This window comes from Ctenopharyngodon idella, chromosome 16 (assembly GCF_019924925.1).
Source record: "Ctenopharyngodon idella isolate HZGC_01 chromosome 16, HZGC01, whole genome shotgun sequence".
Classification (NCBI taxonomy): domain Eukaryota; kingdom Metazoa; phylum Chordata; class Actinopteri; order Cypriniformes; family Xenocyprididae; genus Ctenopharyngodon; species Ctenopharyngodon idella.
This window is the reverse complement of record NC_067235.1, coordinates 28,172,684-28,199,251: the sequence shown is the minus strand read 5'-3', so window position 1 is coordinate 28,199,251 and position 26,568 is coordinate 28,172,684. Positions and strand designations below refer to the sequence as shown.

The following is a 26,568-nucleotide window of genomic DNA, read 5'->3' as shown; positions in this document are numbered from 1 at the left end:
TATAGGCTACTCTTATCACCGTGATGATGGATGGACAGGGTTATATAATCAGACTCCTCCTAAACTTTTTGTTAGGGCTCGTGCAGTGAAGTGTTTGGACCAGTCAGTAGATGGCAGTGCTCATCCAATCAGAACAGTCCATGTGAATAGAGTCTCTGTTACACACGTTTCAGAGCATGTGGTTGCATTCGTTTGGTCATCTCTTATGACCACTGGACTTAACTTGTCTATTCTGTCAGATATCTCTTGTATATTTAGTCAGAATTTCTCAAAATACCACAAATACAATGTAATACAATGTTTTTGGACATGTATCAAGGCAATAACATACATTTTGGACATGTACTAGAGTAATGGTTTTATGATGCACCAGGGTACCATGTTTTTTGGTCATGTACCAGGGCAATACCATGGTATTTTGACATGTACCAGGGCAATACCATGTTTTTGGTCATGTACCATGGCAAAAGCATGGTATTTTGACATATAGCAGGGTAATACCATGCTGTTGGTCATGTACCAGGGCAATACTATTTAATTTTGACATGTACAAGGGTAATACCATGGTATTTTGACATGTACCAGGGTAATACCATGTTTTTTGGTCATGCACTAGAGCAATACCATGGTATTTTGACATGTACCAGGGTAATACCATGGAATTTAGACATGTACCAGGGTAATACCATGCTTTTTGGATATGCACCAGTGCAATACCATGGTATTTTGACATGCACCAGGGTAATACCATGTTTTTTGCTCATGCATCAGGGCAATACTATGGTATTTTGACATGTACCAGGGTAATACCATGTTTTTGGTTATGTACCAGAGCAATACCATGGTACTCTGACATGTACCAGGGTAATACCATAGAATTTTGACATGTACCATAGTAATTCCATGGTTTTTGGATATGCACCAGTGCAATACCATGGTATTTTGGACATGTGCGAAGGTTATATTGTGGTTTTTGGCCATGTACCATGTTAATACCATGGCATTATCCTAGGTACCTAGGAGGAGTGCAATTTAAAAACCAAAAGCATTTGGTAATCATTCGGTAGTATGGCAATAATGGCATATCCTACTGTGGCAGTACCATAGTATAGTGACAGTATCAGATGCCAATATGGTATTTTGATATATGCATTTACGTGGTATTCCAAAGGTACTTCTAAGAATACCATTACTACTGTGGCATATGTCCAAAATCAGGCACCTTTTTAAAATCAAAATAACATCGTATTATCATCTGATACCATTACTTTACCATAGTACAGCCACAGTCATTTTTGTTAGGATAAACTGGGCTATGTAGAAGCACTTGATTCTTTGAAGCCATTGAGTTTAGGTACAAATGCATTTGTCATGTAGACAATCCCCACTATTATGAATGTGTCACACGTGAGTGTTCACATAACTTGTTTGGAACTGGGCACAGTGAGCACTCATACTCCACCCCTGCTCCATATAATTACTCCACCTCCTCAAAGACTCCTGCCCCTTACCCACGAGCTGTCCACGCGCTCTGAGCAGACTGTCATTGGCCCGAGTGGACGCAAACAGCCTGTGTGTCCTATGAGAGAGACGCGCTTGGGTCGATCCACGGGGCGCATGTGGGTGTCCAGCACCGATGCCCATATCTGTGTCCAGCTCGCATCATCAGCAGAGCGGCCGTGTGAACTATATAACCACCCACTCCCACTCAGTGTTTACTGACAGATCAGAGTCACCAACAGATTACCAAAACATCTAATCGAAAATAATATTACAAGAGAAAATAACACCAGCAGTACTGGTGAGCTTGTTGCAGAACTGATCCATTCAGTTACTTTGATAACCGAAAAGAGACCGTTAATAAAACTACTGGAATTCTTATTCGCAAAATTAATATAACAGCAAAATGGGCGTACTGACAAAGAAACCCAAGACCTTCGAGGTTCAGTTCAGTGACCCAAAAAAGAGCAAGTATAGCGGCGGAGATAAAGTGGCCGGGCGGGTGGTCGTGGAGGTGGCGGAGGTGGTACAGATTTCCGCCGTTAAGCTGTTCGGAATCGGATGCGCTAAAGTCGATTATAATAAAGGAAAGCTGCACTGCAGAGAGGAGATTGACTACCTGAAATATGAAGAAATTCTTCACCTCGATCATCAGCCAACAGGTGAGACACACACAAACTTTAATTAACTGGATGTGCAAATTCAGAAGGGTCTACTTTTCCTGTCAGTAGGCCTAATTTCCGTTGTTTTATGGCGACCCTTGCAAAGTTATCTAACCGACAACTATTTAAAGATATTTTAATCAAAATACATAATGTGATATATAATGATATATTTATGAAATCTGCAATAAAGTGATAAATATTGACAGTATCCTAAATTTTGTCGATGACAGTCCAGCGGAAAGCGCTCTAGCTATGTAATGTTGCTATAGTAACCTCCTCAAAAGCGACGGATCTACTTAGCGCACCCTGACTGACTTGTAAATCTGACTTTAGTTGTCACTAAAACGTTTTAAACCGTAAGTATAAAAATAATAATACATCATTTAAGATCTCTTACCTTAGTTTTAACTTCATTTGGAGTGGTTTCAAGCCCCTTAACAAGTTCTAGCTTCTATGTAGCCTACTATTGTAGTTTAAACAAGGATGGGCAGATATTTTTCTCCCATATACTTCTGCTCTACTTTTGGTATGGGTTGAATTTAGTTATTTGAGCATAGAATGAATATCAAAAGGTGGTAACTCAATGAATGGGGGGTTGTATAGGGGACACATGCAAGTTTAAGGATTGTTTATTGAAAAACCCTTTTTAAATTGAAAATTTGAAAGACATGAAGGTGAGTAAATGATGACTTTTGAGTGTTACTTAAAGCACAATCTCGCCTCCACAGATGCAGATGGCTCCATCACTCTCAGGCCTGGAAACAAATACGAGTTCATGTTTGGTTTTGAACTTCCTCAGGCAGGGTAGGTTTCTTTTTGAAATTTCCTATTACAAATATTGCATTAAAATATTAATGTTTTAATGCAAGACCTTTCTAAACAGGTGCCTAGTTTCCTCGTATGTGGGAAAGTTTGGCAAAGTCCAGTACTACGTGAAGGCTGTCATAGAGAAATCAGGTCAGCCGTATGGGGAATGCAAGCGATATTTCGATGTAGAGGAACCCATTGATGTCAATACCCAAGAGCTCATGGTAAGTCCACAGATATCACACAAATTTCTGTGAAATTACATGATTAAAATGTGAGTAAGTAATTTAGTACTTTCCTCTTCCTCTTAGGCTCCAGTTACAGGAGCAAAACACAAGAAAGTCACCTGCATGTTTATTCCCGATGGCAGTGTTTCCGTGGCCGCTCGCATAGGCCGGAAGGGTTACAGCGAAGGAGAAGACATTTGCATTGACGCTCAGTTCGAGAACGCCTGCTCTCGGATCGTCGTTCCTAAAGCCGCCATCATAGCCAAGCACATTTATCTGGCGAACGGCCGCACCAAAGTGTTTCAAGAGAAACTCACTTCTGTCAGGGGCGACCACATCATATCTGGCATGCGTGATGTGTGGCGGGGGAGAGTCGTCCGTGTGCCCAAGCTAAAGCCCACAATCCTGGGCTGTGATATTATCCACGTTGACTACTCTCTAAGGGTGAGTTATATTCTTAATAATCAATGCAGACGCTTCAGACTTCACTGGCACCTGCGGATCAGAGGTTAACCTCTATGGTTTCTCTCTCTCCGGTGTTAGATCTCAGTGCACATCCCAGGAAGTGAGAAGCTGATCCTAGAACTGCCTCTGGTCATCGGGACGATCCCCTACAACGGCATGAACAGTCGCACTAGCAGCATGAGCAGCCAGGATGGCAGTGCCACCTCCAGCGCCTGCGTATCGCTCCCATCTTCTCCGCCTAGTTACAGCGAGATCTCCCGGGATAACCGCATGGATAGTTCCTTCATTCCTCTCCTGGATGATTACGACGAGGATGACAGTCCTATCTTCATGCGCATTAGCGAGTATCAGCTTCCACCCCCCCCAGCATACACTGAGGTACACACACACACACACAGATATTTTTAAACATAGCCTTTACCCTAGTTGAGATTGCACTAATGACTGTGTCTATCTTTTCTCTGATTAAACAGCAGAACTGAGGCTGCATTGGCAATGGAGTTCTTCTTCACTTGCTGCCACAAAATATTAAACTCCAGTGGAAGATCAAATGCAGGAAGATACAGATCATGCTTTACTGCAGAGTTGTGGACTTTGTAACACTGTGTCACATCAAGAACTGGTTGATTGCAAGTCGGTGAAGTCGTCTGAAGATGTTTTACTGAATCACAGGACAGTTTTTCTGATGTAAGAATCCAACTCTTGAAAATGACCATTGATGTTTTAATGTTTAATTCTGAAGTACCCTCAGCATCTGAGGGAGTTTGTACATTTATGATTTTGCCATATTGGTGTAAAATTCTGTCTGCTCTTATTCCAAATGGGAAATTATAGAGTGTTTGTGGCAGAAAAATGTTCAGATTAAAGGGACATTTTGTTTTTTGTGATACACAAAAATGTGATGCAGTTTTGTGAGGGGAAAAAATTGTAGTTATCATGGTGAGCTATCTGTTTGCTGTTGATCTATCACAATCCTAGCAGCATGTGTATTTCTAATGTAATATAGAATCAGAATATGCATTTATATAGAATGTCTATATATAGTCAGTTTTCATATAGTCTACAACAGAGTATTAGTGTCAAATTAATCCAGCTTGAAATTGATTGTTATGTGCATTTTGTACTCCTGATTTTTTTTATTTGAACTTCTTGTTCTACAAATAACATTTTAAGAATACAATAAAAGTTGAAATTATAAAATGCAATCCAGTGTCATTAGTATGAGACCCCCAACTTCTCTCTCTCTATCTATCTATCTATCTATCTATCTGTCTGTCTCTCTTTATTGTATATTTAAGTACTATATAATATTGCATACTGTGAAATTTTATAGTCACTGTACTAAGCATGTAGTTTTATGAAACATCTGGTGTGTAAGTGCATTAGCGCAGAGTGTCCTCCTGCCACTCCTGGCATGAGGATGAATGGAGAGGAAAGGTTAAAAGCAGGAAACAAAACAAATAGCAATGTTATGAGCACCTGTTGTGTGGATCTGTAGGGGAATATTTTCTGGCTGGAAAATATTCAAGAGCTATTTACTCATGGCCAATGCACTTCCATCCATGGGCCTGTTTTCAGAATAGCATTTCAGTTACGTAATTCTAATCCAAATGGGCGAGGTGAACGTGCTGGTAACTACGAACACTCCCTCACCAGGCAGATCAGACCATCTACAGTACAGTATACTGAGCAGCCCGGTCCACAGACATCCGTGCAGGACTGCATGCGTGCAGGGATGGAACTGAGTCAAGGCCGAGATCAGCAATCCTGGATCCATTAAATCAGACATCAGAAACCTGATGCGGCTGTTTACTCACCGTGCAGCTGTTCCTCTTTATAGAGCTCACTCAAAAAGGATCTGTAGCTCTCCTGACCCCCCTCTGTCTTGCTCCATTTCCAGCTCTTGAACTTGAACCTTGTTCAGAAAAATCCATGCAGATGCGAGACTAGTCTTCTCTTGATTTTTCTATACGCTTCCGTAAGACTGGAGTGAATTGTGTAAAGCCATTGCATGATATTCTGCAAGACAAATAAATCAGTGGTTGAAGCCCACTGCATAGGTCAGATAGGGAGGTGTCTCTGAACCTGTGCTGGCATTTATCGCTCTTTGCATTTGCTAAAGTTTAAAGTGAAAATGTCAGACAGTCACAATAAACGGATGCAAGGCTGCATACATTTATTCACATACAGTATACAGTATTCGTGTGGACATCTCATTGACTTCTATTTATGTTCAGTTAAGCTAATTATAATTAATTCACTTTACCAATACAGACAGCTTATGGATTATATATATATATATATATATATATATATATATACACACAGTATCTCACAGAAGTGAGTACACCCCTCCCATTTTTGTAAATATTTTATTATATCTTTTCATGTGACAACACTGAAGAAATGACACTTTGCTACAATGTAAAGTAGTGAATGTACAGCTTATAACAGTGTAAATTTGCTGTCCCCTCAAAATAACTCAACACACAGCCAATAATGTCTAAACCGCTGGCCACAAAAGTGAGTACACCCCTAAGTGAAAATGTCCAAATTGGGCCCAATTAGCCATTTTCTCTCCCCGGTGTCATGTGACTCGTTAGCGTTACAAGGTCTTAGGTGTGAATGAGGAGCAGGTGTGTTAAATTTGGTGTTATCGCTCTCACTCTCTCATACTGGTCACTGGAAGTTCAACATGGCACCTCATGGCAAAGAACTCTCTGAGGATCTGAATAAAAGAATTGCTGCTCTACATAAAGATGGCGTAGGCTATAAGAGGATTGCCAAGACCCTGAAACTGAACTGCAGCACGGTGGCCAAGACCATACAGTGGTTTAACAGGACAGGTTCCACTCAGAACAGGCCTCGCCATGGTCAACCAAAGAAGTTGAGTGCACGTGATCAGCGTCATATCCAGAGGTTGTGTTTGGGAAATAGATGTATGAGTGCTGCCAGCATTGCTGCAGAGGTTGAAGGGGTGGGGGGTCAGCCTGTCAGTGCTCCATACGCCACACACTGCATCAAATTGGTCTGCATGGCTGTCGTCCCAGAAGGAAGCCTCTTCTAAAGATAATGCAAAAGAAAGCCCGCAAACAGTTTGCTGAAGACAAGCAGACTAAGGATTACTGGAACCATGTCCTGTGGTCTGATGAGACAAAGATAAACTTATTTGGTTCAGATGGTGTCAAGCGTGTGTGGCAGCAACCAGGTGAGGAGTACAAAGACAAGTGTGTCTTGCCTACAGTCAAGCATGGTGGTGGGAGTGTCATGGTCTGGGGCTGCATGAGTGCTGCCGGCACTGGGGAGCTACAGTTCATTGAGGGAACCATGAATGAGCAGAGCATGATCCCCTCCCTTCGGAGACTGGGCCGCAGGGCAGTATTCCAACATGATAATGACCCCAAACACACCTCCAAGACGACCACTGCCTTAATAAAGAATGTCTCCAGACCTAAACCCTATTGAGCATCTGTGGGGCATCCTCAAACGGAAGGTGGAGGAGCGCAAGGTCTCTAACATCCACCAGCTCCGTGATGTCGTCATGGAGGAGTGGAAGAGGACTCCAGTGGCAACCTGTGAAGCTCTGGTGAACTCCATGCCCAAGAGGGTTAAGGCAGTGCTGGAAAATAATAGTGGCCACACAAAATATTGACACTTCGGGCCCAATATGGACATTTTCACTTAGGGGTGTACTCACTTTTGTGGCCAGCGGTTTAGACATTAATGGCTGTGTGCTGAATTATTTTGAGGGGACAGCAAATTTACACTGTTATATAAGCTGTACACTCACTACTTTACATTGTAGCAAAGTGTCATTTCTTCAGTGTTGTCACATGAAAAGATAAGAATAAAATATAATAAAATATTTACAAAAATGTGAGGGGTGTACTCACTTCTGTGAGATACTCTCTCTCTCTCTCTCTATATAATTTAATTGTTCTGCAATATAGCGTGCAGGTGTCCTGTTTTATATTTATTTTATTTTATTTTATAACCCAGTTGTCTTTGGTTTCTCCAATGTAATGTGAGTGCTGTACATGTCGTCCTGCTGACTAATGCTGCCTACCGCCATCAGGAACTCTATGCTATGACAGGTATGATAGGAACCTTACTTCAAGTCAAAGTTATTTATTGCCTTCTCTCTTTTTAAAAATTAAAGGGACAGCCAACCCAAAAATGAAAATTTTGTTATTTACTCACCCTCATATCTTTCCAAACCTGTATGTCTTTCTTCTTTGGTGGAACATATAAAAATATATTTTTAAGAATGTTGGTAACCTAACAGTTTTGGTTCCCATTGTACGAAAAAAAAAAAAAAAAAAAATACAATGGAAGTCAATGGGAACCAAAACCATTTAGTTACCAACATTCTTCAAAATATCTTTTGTGTTCCACAGAAAAAGAAATGCATACAAGTTTGGAATGACATGAGGGTCAATAAATGATTAAAAACACATTTCACCTTTAAAGGCACAGTATGAAAGTCGCTTATTCAAAACAATAACAAAGGCAGATTGATGATGCCGTGAATCAGCATGGAATCATGGGAGCTGTCGTCTTCACCTCCACAGCCAATGGAAAGCAATCCGATGGGACACAGGCAGAAATAGTGTTAATGGATGAGCTTATGTATTAAAGTTTTATCAACGTTACTTGTTTTTATTATGCTTATATGCCGCAATCGGCCGCTGCTGCTAATTTCGTTTTGTTGTTTATGGCTATTTTACAATTAAAGTTATTGACTTATGATTAATTTTAATCGCCCTACAATCCATCACGCTCTTTAAGATCACAAGACTCTGGACTTCTGGCTGTACCTATGATATCTAAGTACACTAAAGGAGGGAAAGCATTTTCACATTTGGCTCCTAAACTCTGGAACAGCCTTCCTGATATTGTTCGGGGCTCAGACTCAATCTCCCAGTTTAAATCTAGATTAAAGACGCATCTACTTTGCCAAGCATTCACACAATGCATCTTATATCCATGTACTCCAGTTATATCAGATAAATGCACATGACTATCTTTACTTAATGCTTAATGTTTTGAACAGCAGCTACGCTAATTATTCTCCATTTGCTTTTCTGTTTTATCTCGGGATGCCCGTCCCGAGGTGACTAGAGAGTACATCAGCTCCAGTTTGGATCCAGCCTCTCATGAAGACTTCAGATGACTGTTGTCAGTTGACTGTTGTCAGCTAATGACTTACTGCAAGTGATTCGCATTGTAAAGAAAAGGCTTCATAATAATAATCCAGGAAATACCTGTGAAGAGCTTTTTTTTTTGTAAGACTTTTAAGAAAAATTAGTTTTTGTTGAAACAGCTATTTTGTTAGTTAATTTAGCCCTAATTTTCAATTCAATTTTTTGACAAGGGCAGCAGGGACATTCTGAGAACATTTCCAAATAAAATATGGTTCCCTAAACGTTCAGAGAACGTCCTGAATGTTCTGTGAATGTCCGCCAAATAACGTCCCCCAAACCTTACGTCTCTGAACGTACTGGGAACGTTACTAGGCAACATCCTTAACACCAGTGGGGATGTTCTGAGAATGTTCTGGGAATGTAAAATTTCTAGCGGGGTCACAGCTCAAATGTCCAAACCCCAAGCAAGGGGAAGTACCGCAATGGAAAACACTCGGAAACTGATTGTAAAATAATGTTCCAAAACAAATACACTACTAAGAGGGGCATGTTATAATTTTCACAAAATGTATTTCAAATTTAATTCAAGCACTTTCAAGGACCAATATTTGTTTTCAAGTACTTTCCAGGCCTTGAATTCACGTGTCTGAAATCCAAATACTTTCAATGCGTGTGGGAACCCTGTCTAGTGGTTTTGGATATTTTAATCCAAAAATCCTATTGTGCCTTTAAAATGTTGTTTTGCAACAATGGTCTGTTTGTTTCCCTGAGAATGGTTTCTCTGAAAAATGTATGCTTGTATGTTACAGGCTTAACCAATGGTGGGACTTTGGGGTGGGGTTATTTGTTTTGGTCAACTAATGGCAATGTGTGTGTGTTTGGGGGTGGGGTGGGGTGTTTGGTGGTTGGGGAAACCTGTCTATTATTATTGCAAGTCAAATGACACACTTCACCTTTGACACACTAACATTTTAACATGGGGACGGGAATCATCCCACCATGAATCATTTGTGCGGCACTGTATGTGTGCTGGGATGGAACCACATCAAGGACAACATCAGCAAACCTGGATCCATCAAATCAGAGAATCAGATACCTGATATGGTTGTTTACACACTATGCAGCTGTTCCTTTTCTTAGAGCGCTCTAAAAAAGATCTGCATCGTTCCTGACCTCCCTCACGTACTCATCTCTCTCAATGTCTGACTCTTGAACTTTAACCTAGTTTAAAAATCCACCTAAGTAGAACTGTTTTTCCTAGTCTCTTCTTGCTTTTTCTGTGAGTTTTGTTTGGTTGCAATGACACTTGTGATTGAATTGCATGAGAAGAGCGACACACACTGTGCAGCATGAGGTGCCATTCATCACTCCTGCTTTTGTAGAGCATATTAAAATGAAAATGTCAAACAGTTACAGGTGCCACAGTACTAATTATTCCAGCCATCAGCTAATTTTTGCCATAATCCAGTTGTCTTAGGTTTCTCTAGTGTTATGTGAGAGAAGCAGGTCATCCTGCTGACTAATGCAGTCTACTCCCAACAGGGAAAGCGGGACTCTCTGCTGTGATTGACAGGTGCAACATGGGCCTTGGTATTTGTTTTACATACTGTGGCCTAGAATTTGAAGCATTTTATAAAAATGCATAATAGAGATGATGTCAGTGAGATGTGTTATTAATAACCCTGAGCTAGAGTAATGCAGATATTTTACAATATAGACAATATTATTTAGCACACATAATAAGGATAGATAGCTTGCTTTATGAACTGCCCAAAATACCACAGCTAGCCTACTATACCACTCACTCATACTAAGAGTTTGGTATATGAACAAATCTCTAACCCAGAAAATTACACTTGGGCACACATAAGTTGTCTGGCACAGTTTAATGATGCCTCAAATTATGCATATTATAAATAATTGGGCTGAAATCACTTTGAAATCACAATTACATGATTGAAGGACATTGAGGGAAGAACCCAAGGAACCAGAATAGCATAGAGACTAGACTACTATAGTGCTCTTGTTTATTTTGACTTATATAAGTCAAACTATGAGTCACTATGCAACACATAACAAAGCCTTACCAACTACCCAGAACAAACTGGTTACATAAAATATGTTTAAAATCAACAATTTTCATCAGAAAATATTAAAAAATACCCATCTGTTTAGCCTACTAAAATGAGTTATTCAGATTCGTTCAGTGATTCTCTCTGCAGGTCCTTCGCTATGCCAGTAGAGGGGGACAAGTGTAAGTGTCTTTTTGTGTATTATTATGCGTTATTCAATCTTAAACCGATTCTTTAAAAACACAGAAACACGTTTTGTTATACCTTATTCAAATGTACGTGCCTCCAGAAATCCATATTTCGCAGTTCATGCAGTTTGTTCACGAACAACATCATTTATTGCTGCCTCGAGTCTCATCAGATTCAAAACACCGACACGTTCAGCGAAGACGAAGAGGCGTTAACCGTTCAGTAGGTTCAACCGGATGTGCCCTCACCCAACGCAAAACGTCGGCAAAATAGTCTCAATCGTTTGAGATTTGTAAGTGGCTTTGTAAGCGTCTTCTGAATGCATAAAAAAACTACATAGATTTACACCAGGCTGGAGTTTGGATAGATGCCAGTCTATTAAAGGGAAGTGGTCTTTAAAATGAGTGAACTAACGCCATAACCAGCCACACACACACACACACACACACACACACACACACACACACACACACACACACACACACCTTTAACCAAAAGATTAGTTATTTGTGCCATGTTCTTCAACTATCAAACAAACTTTATATGCACAAGTCCTGAAAAGTGAAGCCAAAGCATTTTGCTTGCCCCCAAGGTGGCTGGATGCAGTATAGGTCATAAACCCCGCCCTCTCTGTGTAGTGTAACAGACGTGAGACAAACTAAACACTCAAATTACACTTCAAATAATTTTTTTCCAAAGATGGTTTCTGTCATTTTATGTAGTTTGTATCACGCTGATGTAAGTTCAAGTGTTTTTTTTTTTTTTTTTCAAATAAGTTTGGGTTTAGTTTCGTTTGTTGCTATAAAAATGGGGTTTGACGTCATGATTGACAGCTGAGATTGACAGCTTTTCTGAGCGAAGTAGTCACTGAGGCACCAGCTGACTTTTTTGGGGGGATTTTCGGGAGGAGATTGGAGCTTCAACTTAATTCCTACCTTTCCATAACTGTTTAGTTCACACCAACAGTTCTGCAGTAAACTGTACTAACTGCTTCTGCGGGAGTGTGGGCGTGGCCTTGATACCGCGGCTCCACTTCACGCTCACTACTGCGCAAACGCCATTTGAGGACATTCACTTTTCTACAATGCAAGAGAGTGAAGGTGCGTCGTCCATATTTTCTTTTTTTACAGTATATGTGGCTTCACAGGTTAGCTGTCAATTCAGATACATTCTCTTCTGATTATTAAACTTGTTGAACTACATCAAAACAGTCCAGCATCTGTGAGCAAGACTCAACATGAGATTGTCAAATGCATTTCAATTCAGTATTACGGAGCCCCGCACATGACATGCAAGACGATTTATAAATCATGCGCATGATTTATAAATCGAGGGAACGAAATAGTAAATCGTGCGCAAGTTTTAGTAAATCGAGGGAACGAATTAATAAATCGTGCGCACGATTTAGCCTACTATTTTTTTCCTGCATGTCATGTCCGGGGCTCCGTACAAGATCTCCTTGTTTGGGAGAAAATCTGGATGCTAATAGCAGTAGCTGTCTAACTGTCCAGGCAGAATTGGCCTGAGTTTTATCTCAGAATCAGGTTTCTGTGACCTTTACATCAGTAACAGGCTCATCCAGGGCTCCCTGACAGCTTCAGCTGATATCGTGCTGAATGCTGATTCACTCTTCTGTTTGCTGGTCACTGCATTAGTTTGACAATCTTCTCCAGAAAGTATTTTAGCTAACATATATTTGATGACTTTTTTAATGAATAATGAATTGCCTGAATCATGTTAGCATTATATTTTAGCTCTGAACTGATCCTCATGCTCTCAGCCTTATTCAAATGGGGTTAGGAATGATGTGAACACAGATAAAGCTTTTACCATGCAGAGTGTCCTACAATCTCAGACCTCAAGTGTCAAAAAGGATCATGTTCCTGGAATAAGTGTGTGTGGACTGAGTGTTCTTTGTATAAAACTCAATTTTTCACCCATCTATGAAGGGCAGGACAGGTTGGACATTGTGTAGGGTGCTTACGTTGCTTTTGTTTTCAGTACACGGCCATCCAGGCGGAGTGCTGCATCCTAATTACCCGAGTTGAAGGACAGCTGGAATAACTATCCCGGTAAGTGTGTGTTTCCGTTTCTTTACTTCAGCTTAAAAGGATCCTCAGGGTATTCATCAGGCCTAGATGGAATTTCAATTGAAAATGTGCAGAGTGGGTTTAAACATGCTAAAATATCTTAAAGAGTATACTGTCCCATTGGTAGCTGAAAGCATGATCAAACACATAAATTAACCAATGGGAACTTCTGGAATGGAAGTTTAGGGTCTGGCTGCAGATGTGGGCTGCGTCCGAAATTGCATACTTTCTGAGTAGGTACTTATTTTGAATAAGTAATTACTTTGCGAGTGCTAAAAAGGTATGTTCTATATAATATAGTATGAATGTGAGTAGTGTAGTGTGAATGCAATCCAATACATACGCTATGTCATTATTACATGACCTACCAGTGCCAGTTGCATCGATTCACTGCCATTCACAAATCCTCTCCCGTAGCCTCATGGGATAGTAAAGTGTCCATCGTATGGGCATTAGAATCTCAAGTAGTAGGTCATCCAGGTACTTTTTGCCTACTCTTTTGAGTACTGTAAATTTCAGTTAAAAGGATTGACATAAAACATGTTAGAAAAATATTCTCATTTAATATATATTAATATTTAATATTTTAAACTGCTTGTAAATTGAAAGGCAGTAATCATATATTAAGGATTGGGGATTAAATAGATTAAGAATTAGCCACTGAAAAAATTATGCATTATTTGCATATTGGGGTATGTAGTAGTGTGTCCACCAAAGTTTATGGCCATTGTCTAAAATTTTCTGCTACATATGGCACTATTTCCTGAGCATATCCATGCTGTACATTATTATTGACATTAACCCTGAGCTCAGTGTTGTAAATTGACTAAAACCAAAATACCACTGAATGTGGTTTATTCAGAGTTCCTACGCAGTTTGGATAAGTCTGGAAAATTAATCAGTAGCCTATGTTTGATCGATTATTACATTACAGTTGCGCTACAGGGCCCCACTGGTCAAACTGCGTTATTGCAGGCCCTAAAATTAGGACATGAGATCAAACAACTATTCGACAAAAATATTTGTCGACAATTTTTTATTGTCGACGTTGTCAATAATGTTGACTAATCGTTTCAGCCCATAAAGTGTTTTAGGTTTCTTCTCATCATGTAAGCACATATCACTTTGAGAAAACCAATGGGAAAATTCCTGAGAAAATATTTACAGATGATTGCACTATATAGTAGATATAAGTAAGCAATAAGGTACGAGAGGCTAGGTAAGAGTAAGGTAAGAGATTGCTTTTATAAAACGGTTACCACACAATACAAATATTAAAGCCAAAAATATGTGTCAATGCAACTTTCATGAAGTAAACTTTCACTAAAAGCCTTCCTTCCGCCGGAAAAAATAGTCCCTGACCGTGAACAGCAACAGAAGTTACATTATTACGCCATTAGATGGCGGCAAAGACTGTCTTTATGAGTGTGTCAGTCAGTAGCGAAGACTTTCACATTGAAAAGACTGAATTGTTGTGAACACGGAACAAGACGCAACTGACAAATGCTTTGACTAGCGCTGTCAGTCACGGGAAAACCCCTTAACTGTTAAAAGGACAAGATAATACATCGAACATTTAAACATTTTTTTATTATGAACATAGGACTGACCTGAAGGAAAATGCTAAATCTGATTGTAGGTAATAAACTCGCTCACTCGATTTCTTTCTCACAACACTCTTCTACATAATACAGTAAGCTTCAATGAACAATATCAATTGAGAACAAACAGTTTATGTTGCTAAGAGTGGTTTCTAAGGGTGTTGTGTAGAGATACACAGAACCATTGGGTGAAGCGGTCATAGCCGTGTTTTATCGTGAATAAAACACAGCTGTTGACCAATCAAAATCAAGGACAGGAACTAACCGTTTTATAATGCTGAATAATGAACCATTTATGTTAAATAGGGTCTGAGAAATCTACAGAGAGGTTTGGAAATTTGAGTCTGGAAAAGTATGCAATTTTGAAATTAAAAATGTGTAGGAACCCTGTTAATTGTATGCCAGTTAACTGAGCATTCCAGATTTGTAATGTTTGACTGCTGGTGTTCAGGGTGTCTATAGTGAATATATCACTGCAGCGGCTTCATTTGACTGCTCTTATGTCAGTCGTCTCAGGCTGCTGTAATCTTCCACTGGAGATGAACTTCTCTCTGCTTCCCTGAATAAAAGCCCAGACTTATTCCTGGAAGAATTCCTCTGCCTGTTCTCTGTTAAAGCATGCCTGAGTCAGCCACTAAATTCATCTTCAGCAAATTTGCCCAACCAGCAGTGTTCTCGAGCTGAAGGGTCACGTCAAGAACAATTCTTTCTCCTCTGCTGATCATTTGCTCAACAAAATATGAAATTTTCTGTCTATTCAGACTCTTTTCAGGTGCATCTGGTCAAATGAGATTTCAGCTATTGTCTCAGACTTGAAAGAAACATTTATACACAGCAAATCAAAGGTGATGAGAGACAGAAACCTGTGATTTAATTTAACCAAGAACATTTAAAGACTAAAGGTATAGAAAGACAAGGTATAGACTGTGATACTTTAATTCCCCAAGAAACACACGCACATATATTGTAAGTAAATTTTATAAAAGCAACTCTGATACAGGTTCACGATCAGTGTTGGGGGTAATGGATTACAAGTAATGTGAGTTATGTAATCAGATTACTTTTTTCCAAGTAACTAGTAAAGTAACGTATTACTTTTAAATTTACAGCACAATATCTGAATGACTTTTTCAAATAAGTAATGCAAGTTACTTTGATTTCCCATTTATTGACTGACACCTCTCCTGTTCACATGTTGAAAGAAATTGTGAACTCATTTGTGTTTCATTTTTGTTGAAGAGTGCTGAACTTTCTTGTCTGAGTTGCACCCTCTACTGTGCAGGTGTGAATTTGCATTTCCTTCAGCCTAAGGCTTATTCATTTCACTTATGGTGTAAAAATGCCTTTACCTTTGCCAAAAATAGAATAACTCTTTTGTTATTAGAAAACAAACAAGCAAGCTCAGCCTAGATGAGAAAAAGTAACACAAAAGTAACGTAACACATTACTTTCCATAAAAAGTAACTAAGTAACTCAATTAGTTACTTTTTTTAGGGAGTAATACAATATTGTAAATACTTTTAAAAGTAACTTTCCACAACGCTGTTCATGATGAGGTCGATCAGTTCATGATGATTAACTCAAGATTTAGGTGCTTTTTCATTTGTCCTAATCTGTGTTTAGGAAAACTTATTTCAAGAACTTATTCCTTATCAGTAGCTAATAAGCTCACTGCTTAAACTTCAAATACTTGGTCAGCATTTGCAGCATTTTTAGAAACCCTCCACCTTCCCCAGCTCCACCTGATCCAGTCAAAATCATGTGTGGTTTTCCTGTGTGTGAATTCTGATTGCAATCAAATTTACACACAAACAGTGTGGAGGAAAATATCCAGCAAAGATGAGATGATTATACAATAGAACTTTAAAGTAGTGTCACACCCCCTACAGGTCACATGGCAGAACTGCATCTATCTATCTATCTATCTATCTATCCATTAATGAGACGAAGTCTTGACACAGTGTGACTTTATCACATAAAATGGCGATAACATGAATATTTACAACCACTTGACTTGAGACTTTATAAAACATTACTTATCATCCAAAATAAACAATCTAAATTTACTTGAGTTTATCCCAAATCTAAGATGTATAAAAGCTATTCAGACAAATCTAAAATTTAGACTAAAACATACATTTATATCTAAGATTCTAAAAAAATGATTTCAGTTATGCAATAATAACCATTTACAAAGCTTTAAGAACATATAGCTGCATTAAGAGAGAAGTTTTTGTCTCAGTGTCTTTCTCTGTGTCCTCCAGCCATAGCCTTCGGATTCAAACGCTCTTCGTCAGCAATCAAACGCCCTGCCAACCGATCGGACGAGAGGAAATCCACTGCATACAGATTTCAACATCAGCTGCCAAACATAATGATCCACCCCAGAACGGTCCTGAGGGACAGAGCAGTTCCAGAGACACACACTGCCCAGAGGAGGGTGCTGTGGAGCCGCCATCACCTGCTTCAGTAAATGGCTTCATCCATATTATCATCACTGTCCCCTCCAAACTCCTCCTCATTGTCAAAGTAGGACATGACGTAATCGGTTTCCTGTTAGACATACAAGTGAACTTACTAAAACTTACATTGAACATCAGTTTAGAACTAGTTAACCTCAATCAAAAGCATTTACAGCATAATTTTGATTACCACACAAAATAATTTTCTTCATCCCTTGTATTCTTTAAAAAAATTTGAGGTTACAGTGAGGCACTTGAGGCCAATTTTTAGAGGATTTAAAAGCAGAAATGTAAAGCATATAATTTCATAAAATCACTTACATTCATTTTTCTGTTAATTCTTGTTTATTATTTGAGCTATAAAGTAATTCTCATCGTTTTTACCGTTTTAGGCTTTGTTTTCATGGCAGCAAAGTTGTAAAACTGCATATACACATTGCTTACATCTGGTCTGGTGGCTATACTATAAAAACATTGAGTATTTTAATGTTTATGGATTCATTGTAAGAACCTCACTGTAACCCAGATTTTCCCCTTTTTTGGTAAATAAAAGGAGGGACAAGTTGAAATATTTTTTTGTGGAAATCAACGTTAAGCCACAAATACTGCCAATCAGTTATTGTTAACTAAAACTAACTTGTTAATTGAAATAAAGCTGAAAAATGAGATGAAAAAGATATCAAAATTAGAACTTTGGTAACTTATACTGAAAGTAAGTTGAAGTTGAAGTACTAAAATGACTAAAACTGAAATAAAAATAATTTAATGCTAACTAGAAATATAAAACATGCTAATAAAAATGACAAAAGCACATTACAAAATGACTAAAACTGTCATTTTAAATGAAAACTGGAAAATAACACTGCTGTCAATTGAGCTTATCTTGTATTAAACCCTGAATATTCCTTTAAGTTAAAATCAACTGAACATATAACATTCAATTTACATTACATTTATGCATTTGGTAGATGCTTTTATCCGCTGCATTTAAAGTGGACATTTTCTTAAGTCAAATTGCAGGCCCATTTTTTCCTCTCAACTGAGAAACTTTTTTTTTTTTTTTTTACATTCCCTTTTGATCAAACATGTTGGCTTAATATATCAGAAGAGAAATGAATTACTTACACCCTCAAATTCCTCTTCATCATACTCCTCCTCTCCCTCAGCTTCTTCCTCTTCTGGCTTCTTTTTCTCTCCCTCCTCTTCATCAGAACTCCCCTCTTCCTCTTTCTGCTCTAGAGTCTGTACAGAAACACACAGTTTGTTCATATGCCACATTTTTGATGGGAATGTGTAATAAAGTAGATCAAAACTCCTTATTTTTGAGTGCATTACACATTTAAAGGGATAATTCACCCAAAAATGAAAATGTTGTCATCATTTATTCACCCTCAAGTTGTTCCAAACCTGTATGAGTTTCTTCTGTGGAACACAAAAGAAGATATTTTGAAGAATGTTGGTACCCAAACAGCTGACGGTAGCCGTAGCCATTGACTTCCATAGTGGGAAAAGAAAATTACCAACATTCTTCAAAATATCTTCTTTTGTGTTCAACAGAAGAAAGAAACTCATACAGGTTTGGAACAACCTAAGGGTGAGTAAATGATGACAGAATTTTAATTTTTGGGTGAACTATCCCTTTAATGGCATCCTTAAGTATTTGTACACCTCCAGTTTGCGTATGATCTCCTCTTTGTCCACTCGTGGCTGTTTGGGTTGTTTGGGAACAGCTGGGTTTTCTGCAACCACATAAGCAAAGTGTGTTTGTGACATTGTGACATCAGCAACATCCTCCCATAATAACATCAACTCACTGATCACAGCTCCTCTGACAAAAGACACAGAAAGACTAAAAATAAACTTGTTTCTCCTCTCTTAGTGACAGACGCTCTTCAAGCCTAAACCTTCATCCCTCTCTCATCGTTCTCTTTCTCTCCATCCTTTCATTTTGGAGAAGTGTGTGCAGCGCGGCTGAGAGCCGTCTCTCTGATTTCCCCAGAGACGCCGATGAGTCAGAGAGCGAAGCGCAGACCTGCCGGGAGCGGCTCGTCTTTACACACTCATTCATGAGCACATCAGCCTCACCTGCTCCCTTATCACGGCTTTAAAAAAAGAGCACATTTACAAACCCATGCTTCCTGTGCTGGGCGTCTCTGCTCGACTGCAGCAGAACATGGTGTCCAGTATTAGAGCATAAGAGCCAGTTAAGAGCATCAAACACACTCACTGTCTCTCTGGGGTCTCTTCTCCCTCACGCGCAGCTCCTTCGGAAAACGCCTCCAGTCTGAAAACACACACACGGATGTGGAGGATCACACAAGCATGCACAGACGCAAGTGAATCAGTGTTGTAATTGTTAAACAATTAAAAGAACATTTTTGTTCATTGAAATAAAACTGAAAGTAAATGTAAGTATTAGATGATAAACTTATTTTGAACATTGGTTTAATACAAAGTTAACTCAGTCAAAAGTGAAATGAAAATTACTGTGTGAGACAAAAATTCAAGTTTATTCATAGTTTTAGTGTCAGTACTACATTAAACTACTATATATAATGTTGAATATAATGTATAATGCAATGGGGGAATATTTGTGGGTCCTGATAATGCCAAATGTCTTATGTTCATATTCATCTAAAATAAATCTGCTTCATGAATATTTTTATTCTGGTGTCACTGTGCATTGGGTAACCAGCACCAAGTTCAAGCCTACTGTCACGGGTGCTGGCAGGAAGCACATGAAGACTAAAATTCAAACAATATAGTCTTTAATCCAAGTATATACAACAGGAGAACAGCAGACATAACGCACCTTAATATAGACGAGAACAGACAAAGACTGAGGGAGAACACAGGGACTAAATACATGAAGCAAACAAAGGATCTCAACAAGGTAATTAATAGGACACAGGTGAAGGAAATGACTAATTAGACTGAATGGGAAAAACTAGGTCAAACTAAGAAACACAAAAAAGCGGACATGTAACACCTATTCATTTCCACCCCAAATGTAATACCAAATTTAGCATTTTAATCAACGGTACATTTTTTTGTTATCTTTTTACCATATGTCTTGGAGTATCGCTAAAATATCGTATCGGGAGTTCAGTATCGTGATATGTGTCGAATCGTGACATGAGGGTATTGTTACACCCCTAATTTACAACATAATGTTATAAATTCAATTAATTCCCTCATATTCTTTAAAAAAGGCAAAAAGTCTAGGTTACAGTGAGGCACTTGGGGCCAATTTTTAGAGCATATAATTTCATAAAAGCACTTAAATTCATTTTTTGTTAATACTTGTGTATTATTTGAGCTGTAAAGTTATTCTCATCATTTGTACAGTTTTAGGGTTTTAGGCTTTATGTTTTAAAATCATTTTTACAATCGAATCACTACAATTGAATCACTGATATAAATCACTCACCTGGCTTCCATTCCAAACTGTTGTCAGTGGTTTCCGTTTTTTGGTATTTGTCAGAATAACGCTCCACATCTGTCAAGAGGAAAAAAATCACTATATCCTATTCATTTAAAAAGGGAAGAAATCATCTGGCAATTTTTTTTTTTTTCTGCAAGTTTTTACATCTTTGATCTTAGGTTTCTTTTTTCGAGTTTTTAAGTCTTTGATCGGTGGAAAAAACAAAAGTAAATTTTTTTTTGATAAATTATGCATTCTGAAACTGTTTAAAAAGCATTGGATTTTGTGTTCCTACAATCTGCATGCCAAAGAAATGGAGGATGTCTTAAAGTCGGCATGAAACGGAAGTTGCGATTGTCTTTTCTTCCCTATTGTGACTTATATCAGAGTGAAACGGCTTCTGGAATGAGAAAAATATAGGGCAGGATTTGATTTCGTCCTTCAGGTATTGATTGTATTAATTGGAAGTTGGGCGTTGCTAACTAAATGGAGGCAGAGAGGCTGCTCACTGCAGAGCCAATGGGTGGAGCTTGACATCCCTCGTTGGACATAATGGGTGGGGCTATAATGGCACTTTTCCACTGCGTGGTATGACTCGGCATGGCTCGGCTCGCTTTACTTTGGCTCGGTTTGTTTTCCACTGCAGTTTAGTACTGCTTCAAAGTGGGTGGGATTATAGACTGTTATAGTTGCGCCGCCTCTACTGCCATTTGGTTTGGTGTCTCGTGTCGCAAATCCAATGACGCTGGTAGTGATGATTCTCTCTGACCAATCAGTGATCTGCAGTGTTTACACGTCACATTTTAGTTTCGGTACAACTCGCTTGGAACTTAACCGAGGTGGTGCTATTTAAAGTGAGCCGTACCGAGCCATACCATGCAGTGGAAAAGCGCCATAAGGTCCAACAACTCCCTAACCCTACCCATAACCCTATAGCTAAATATAACTCCGCCCATTAGGTCAACAGAGGTGGACCCAGACTAGGTCAAGCTCCACCCATTAGGTCCAGAGAGAGGGAGCTAGACATCATTTGGCTCTGCAGTGAACACCAAATGGATCTGAATGCCAGTTTGCAGTCAGTTGTGGAGGAGATTTAGCACTGCCATCCACTGAGACGCATCATGAAAAGAACAAACGTATTGAGCGGAGGTTAATGGTAGGGTAGGCAATTGCGGAGAGGCTAGCAATAGCAAGTTAGCTTTGAAAGCATGAGATCCCGCCCTCCCTTTAGAGCGTCTCCAAAGCCACGCCTCCTCCACAGCCAGAGCAGATTCTGCAAAGCGTCATGTGAGACGGCGTTAAATTACCTTATGTCTCAAACCACATAACATTACAATAATACCGAATGTAAACAACTTACAGAGCTCTTACTTGTACCACCTGACTGTTGTATTCATTTCAGCGTTGATAGTGTTGACAGAAACGCATAATCCGAGTCTGAGGACGTGAACAGCTCCGGTTAGAAAGTCACGGGTTGCCATCTTGTAATTACGGTTACGATGTGGCCTGAAAGCAGCATAAGCTCGTTGTTTTGGTTCAGGAGGAACTGTAAAAGGCGGCTGCTGTTTGTTTGTGGCCCTCTGTGACTGTCTGTCTACAACTCTTCATAGTCTTATGGAACGCGCTGATGACGTGTGCTGTCCGTGCGAGCAGGGTGCGCGGAGGTATGGAAATATATCAGACTGAATGCAATGATTGGATGAACATTTTTTGTTCCTGAGACTTCCACATAAGATATATGTATGTTTTAATATTTAGACCACTTCTATTATTGATTGATATTAGGATGTGAAGAGAGTTTCAACCAGTATAACGAAAAGTGATTATAAAACAGATTGCCTACCCTACCTGTCCTTTAATGTTTTATATGAATTTAAAAAAAAATGATGTGTACGAATAAACAATTAATAATAAGCACTGCAACATTCTGTAAAAATATAAGAATTGTCAATTTTGATTTCATCGTGACTTTAAAGATGCCAGTAAAGATCTCATCCTCCACCCTAAACTGACCTTTCTTGGGTGCAGCTGGACGGATGTAAAATGGGAGCGTCTTCATGGCTCCTCTGAACTCCTGTTTGAGTGCCAGCATGTACTCAGCCTCCTCACCCGTCTGCAAGGGCACCGGTTTCTGATCCAGAGGCTGAAACATCAAACAGAATTCAGGAAGGACAGCTGATACACATCTGTCTTGTATAAGGGGTCAAACAAACACCTGCTTTGACAGGTAACTGTCCACTGAATTAAACATTCCTATACTTAAATGAGCTTTTAATAAGGGATATCCAATTCGTTATGCTAGAGCTTTTCTCACTTTTCTTCACTATTCTTAACCATTTTTTGCAGTGACTTTTCAACTCATCATGTTTCAACAATGTCTAACAACCACTTTTTGTCTTAATTATGAACAGTATTTTTTTTTATAGAAATGTAAAACTTGCATCTATGTTTGTAAGAAAAGTTCTTTAAAAATAAATGTCACTTTATTTTGTTGTGATGACATTCATATATGTTTATTTTTGTGTAGTTTTTGAGGCTACTGTACATGTGACAGCTGAACCGGAGAAGATCTTATTTCATAGTTATGTGATCTCTGTAGCTCAACCAGTAGCGCATTACGCTAGTAACGCTGAAGTTCTGGGTTCGACTCTCACAGAAAGCAAGAACTGATGTGTATTTTTAATACTACATAAGTCGCTTTGGATAAAATTGTTTATCAAGTACATACATGTAATGTTATGTGATTAATATCAGTCCAATAAGTTTTTATCCTATCTCAAACACTCACAGGGAATAGAGGGGTCGGCTGGACGGAGGACGGAGGGAGATTTTCTCCTTTACCGATTCCAACAATCTCCACAGAGAAAGTAAGCTGCCCTCTGCCCCTTCCTGCCATTATCTGAGACACAATCACCACACATCACATTTATACATCAGCTTTATTTATTGTATATGATTGATATTAATATAAATTCACTTATTTGTCTGAGCACACTTGCATGCAGCTACAAAATAAGACTTTAAACCAAACATTTTACATAATATATTTTACTAAATGTATTTTTATTAAACTGTTATTATATACATATCTGTTTAGACCGAACTGTAATATTTAAACACGTCTCGTTCACTCACAGACAAAAGTGCGACGAAATCCCTCTTTATTTATAACTTCATTGTGCAAAGCATTTATTGGATAATCCGTAAATATTAAACGCAGTTGGTTGTCATGTAAATTCATGGATTTTATTGATGTAGAATTGCGCAGTAAAATCACCCGCCAAACATCTGCATATTTGTTTTCGCCCGCTGCTGAAAACGTTCCTGCCAGAAACGTGGGCGCGTTCACTTATGGTTCCGCGTCTGTCTGTTAAACTAATCTAAGTGAGTCATGCAAAACAAACAACTCAATTAAAATAATAATAATTTTAAAAAACATTATTTGAACAGCTCTGATGGAGGATCAAATGCAAAAGGGTGTTTTTCCCCCAACTACGTACAGCCAAGGGCTGATTTGTGTTAAAACTAACCAATTTTGAACTTTACTTTTTGTTATATAATGCAAATCTACCTGAAAAACTATGTGCAAGTGTACCTAGGACACATCAAATATTGATTTGATTCAGTTAATAGAAGTTAATTGATAAATGAAATCTATTTATGACATTATTTTTGAAAGCAACCTCACTTTACAGCATTTTTACAAGTGCCTAAAACTTTTCACAGTACTGTAGCTTTGCAGGTATGTTTCTTCAAGTGTATTAGAGATATTGCTGCAGTTCTTCTGAATTTAGTCTGTCTCAGTTTTTTTCTGAAAATACTAACATGCCTACTTTTGCACAGTACTGTATATATACGGTATATATAACACATTTATTTTATTGTTTCACCCTTGTCCTAGACCCATTTCCCCATCAATATGTGAAAAAAACCCACCATAAATGTGACCCTGAACCACAAAACCAGTCATAAGTCACATATTTGTAGCAATAGCCAGCAATACATTGTATGGGTCAAAATTATCGATTTTTCTTTTATGCCAAAAATCATTAGGATATTAAGTAAAGAACATCTTCCATGAAGATATTTTGTACATTTCCTACAGTACATATATAAAAAAAATATTTTTGTGAGTGGATATGCATTGCTAAGGACTTCATTTGGACAACTTTAAAGGCGATTTTCTCAATATTTTGATTTTTGTGCACCCTCAGATTGTATCTCGCCCAAATATTTTCCTATCCTAACAAACCATACATCAATGAAAAGCTTATTTATTCAGCTTTCAGATGATGTATAAATCTCAATTTAAAAAAATTGACCCTTATTTACTGGTTTTGTGGACCAGGGTCACAAATATAGGAATCATTACTGAATTATTGAATTAATTATTATGTAACTGGAAGAAAGTTTTTTTTTTTTTTTATTTATTTTTATTATACAATTTTCTCCAAAACTACACTGTCATTTTTATCACTATCTGTGCCAACAGTTTTGCCCACTAATAAAGTTTAATCAAAAGTTTGTGTACTTGGTTACCAAGGACACAGGGAAGAGCATGTGCCCCTGGTTTCACAGACAAGGCTTAAGCTAGTCCTATAGACTAAAATGCATGTTTAAGCTGTTTTAACTGAAAGCAATTTGTACTGACATATCTTAAAATGTGTCAGTGCCATTGTTTTGTCTCAAAATGCGCACCATTTTCTTGTGTACTTTTATAAAAGCTACTTAAATATCCTAATCGAACTATAAGGCCTAATCCTGGCTCAGGCTAAGCCCTGTCTGTGAAACCGGGCCATGATGTGTTATTGAGCACCTTTTCCTGAGCACCCTTATTCCAAAAATTATCATTCCCATTAAAAAGTCATACACATCGTTTGAAATGTGTTGGAAATGTTCATGACATTTCAGAAAAATCATAGAAATAAACGAATGAGAGTGAACAAAGAGTTTTAAACGAGATTTTCAAAATCAGTGCAGTTCTGTTCTGATGAAGCTGCTCACAACACTGACATGCTTTTCTAGGAAACCTGAAAACAGCTAAATCTGCATTTTAAAAAAAAAAGAAAAATAACCATGATATTGCTGACTCACAGCCTCCCCCGTCAAAATCACAAAATATGTGTGTATTAGTATATGAGAGACAGAAATGAGGGATGTGCTCGTTTCAATAAGTTAACCTCATTTTAACAAAACTTCACATTAATTGAAATATATATATATATATATATATTTAAATCTAAACATGGATAGTAAGAGCACATTCACAACTATAACCTCTCTCTCTCTCTCTCCCTCTCTCTCCTGCAGCATGTGCATGTCACCGTGGGAACGCTTCTGTCGGAATCCACTGAATCAGTTGCCATAGAAACTGTGTTCAATAATAGCTATAGTCACTGAATTAGTATTTATGCAGTCTGAGAATTGTTTCACACCCCCTTCTTTCTTGCAGAGAGGGCCTTGATATATATATATCAATATGTGTGTTTAGTGCATTTTAGCTAAAGAGTTTGATTGACCTGAAATACGCCATCTTTACACTGCACAGAGCATGCATTTACACAGAAAGTAAGATTGCACACACAAAAATGTCATTAGAGTACTGTTTTAAATATAAAATGATGGATACAGAAAATGAGAAAATGCAAAATTAGAAAAATAAATGCACTGTCATCACAATAACTGCAGTGCTGCATCATTTGGATTCATTACTAGGGGATTAAGTGGGTCAAAGCTGGCATATTTTATATTTTGCATGGGTTTAATGCGCCATTGCGTCTTTACACAGAATTTAGAGCAGGCACAGAGCCTGCTCAGAGCAGCCTTAACTTGGCTGTGTAAAGCACACACATAAATGTTGGCATGCATCAAATCACATCAAGCCACATTTGCTCTATTTCTATTTATTATTATTATTATGGT

General features: G+C 38.4%; 2 protein-coding genes across 3 annotated transcripts; one reads left to right on the top strand and one right to left on the bottom strand.

Annotated features, from left to right (window-relative positions):
- Positions 1-956: 956 nt before the first annotated feature.
- Positions 957-4,869, top strand: txnipb (thioredoxin interacting protein b). Of its 2 annotated transcripts, none has more exons than XM_051864737.1 (6): positions 957-2,162; positions 2,894-2,969; positions 3,049-3,196; positions 3,284-3,643; positions 3,743-4,042; positions 4,141-4,869. In XM_051864737.1, the coding sequence occupies exons 1-6, from the start codon at positions 1,907-1,909 to the stop codon at positions 4,144-4,146; spliced, it is 1,146 nt and encodes a 381-aa protein (XP_051720697.1). In that variant the 5' UTR covers positions 957-1,906; the 3' UTR covers positions 4,147-4,869. The 2 variants fall into 2 exon arrangements, with proteins under 2 accessions (XP_051720697.1, XP_051720696.1); XM_051864736.1 differs by having other exon boundaries at positions 963-2,162; positions 4,138-4,869.
- Positions 4,870-16,712: 11,843 nt separating this feature from the next.
- On the bottom strand, positions 16,713-23,981 carry polr3glb (RNA polymerase III subunit GL b). The gene is made up of 8 exons (XM_051864770.1): positions 23,782-23,981; positions 23,435-23,545; positions 22,660-22,789; positions 20,653-20,721; positions 19,450-19,506; positions 18,891-18,961; positions 18,348-18,464; positions 16,713-17,313 (listed from the first exon to the last, which is right to left on the bottom strand). Exons 2-8 carry the CDS (start codon positions 23,540-23,542, stop codon positions 17,227-17,229), a joined length of 639 nt encoding a protein of 212 aa, XP_051720730.1. The 5' UTR covers positions 23,543-23,545; positions 23,782-23,981; the 3' UTR covers positions 16,713-17,226.
- Positions 23,982-26,568: the final 2,587 nt, after the last annotated feature.

What these genes read in the sequence shown, in the direction of transcription:
- polr3glb (XM_051864770.1), bottom strand. Translation starts at nt 23,542, where the DNA reads ATGGCAGGAAGGGGCAGAGGGCAGCTTACTTTCTCTGTGGAGATTGTT. An exon ending in GAAGAGACCCCAGAGAGACA is followed by an intron (nt 18,962 to 19,449) that starts GTGAGTGTGTTT and finishes ATGTGGTTGCAG; the next exon opens with AAAACCCAGCTGTTCCCAAA. An exon ending in ATGAAGAGGAATTTGAGGGT is followed by an intron (nt 17,314 to 18,347) that starts GTAAGTAATTCA and finishes TATGTCTAACAG; the next exon opens with GAAACCGATTACGTCATGTC.
- txnipb (XM_051864736.1), top strand. Translation starts at nt 1,907, where the DNA reads ATGGGCGTACTGACAAAGAAACCCAAGACCTTCGAGGTTCAGTTCAGT. An exon ending in CCTCGATCATCAGCCAACAG is followed by an intron (nt 2,163 to 2,893) that starts GTGAGACACACA and finishes TCGCCTCCACAG; the next exon opens with ATGCAGATGGCTCCATCACT. An exon ending in TTTGAACTTCCTCAGGCAGG is followed by an intron (nt 2,970 to 3,048) that starts GTAGGTTTCTTT and finishes CTTTCTAAACAG; the next exon opens with GTGCCTAGTTTCCTCGTATG.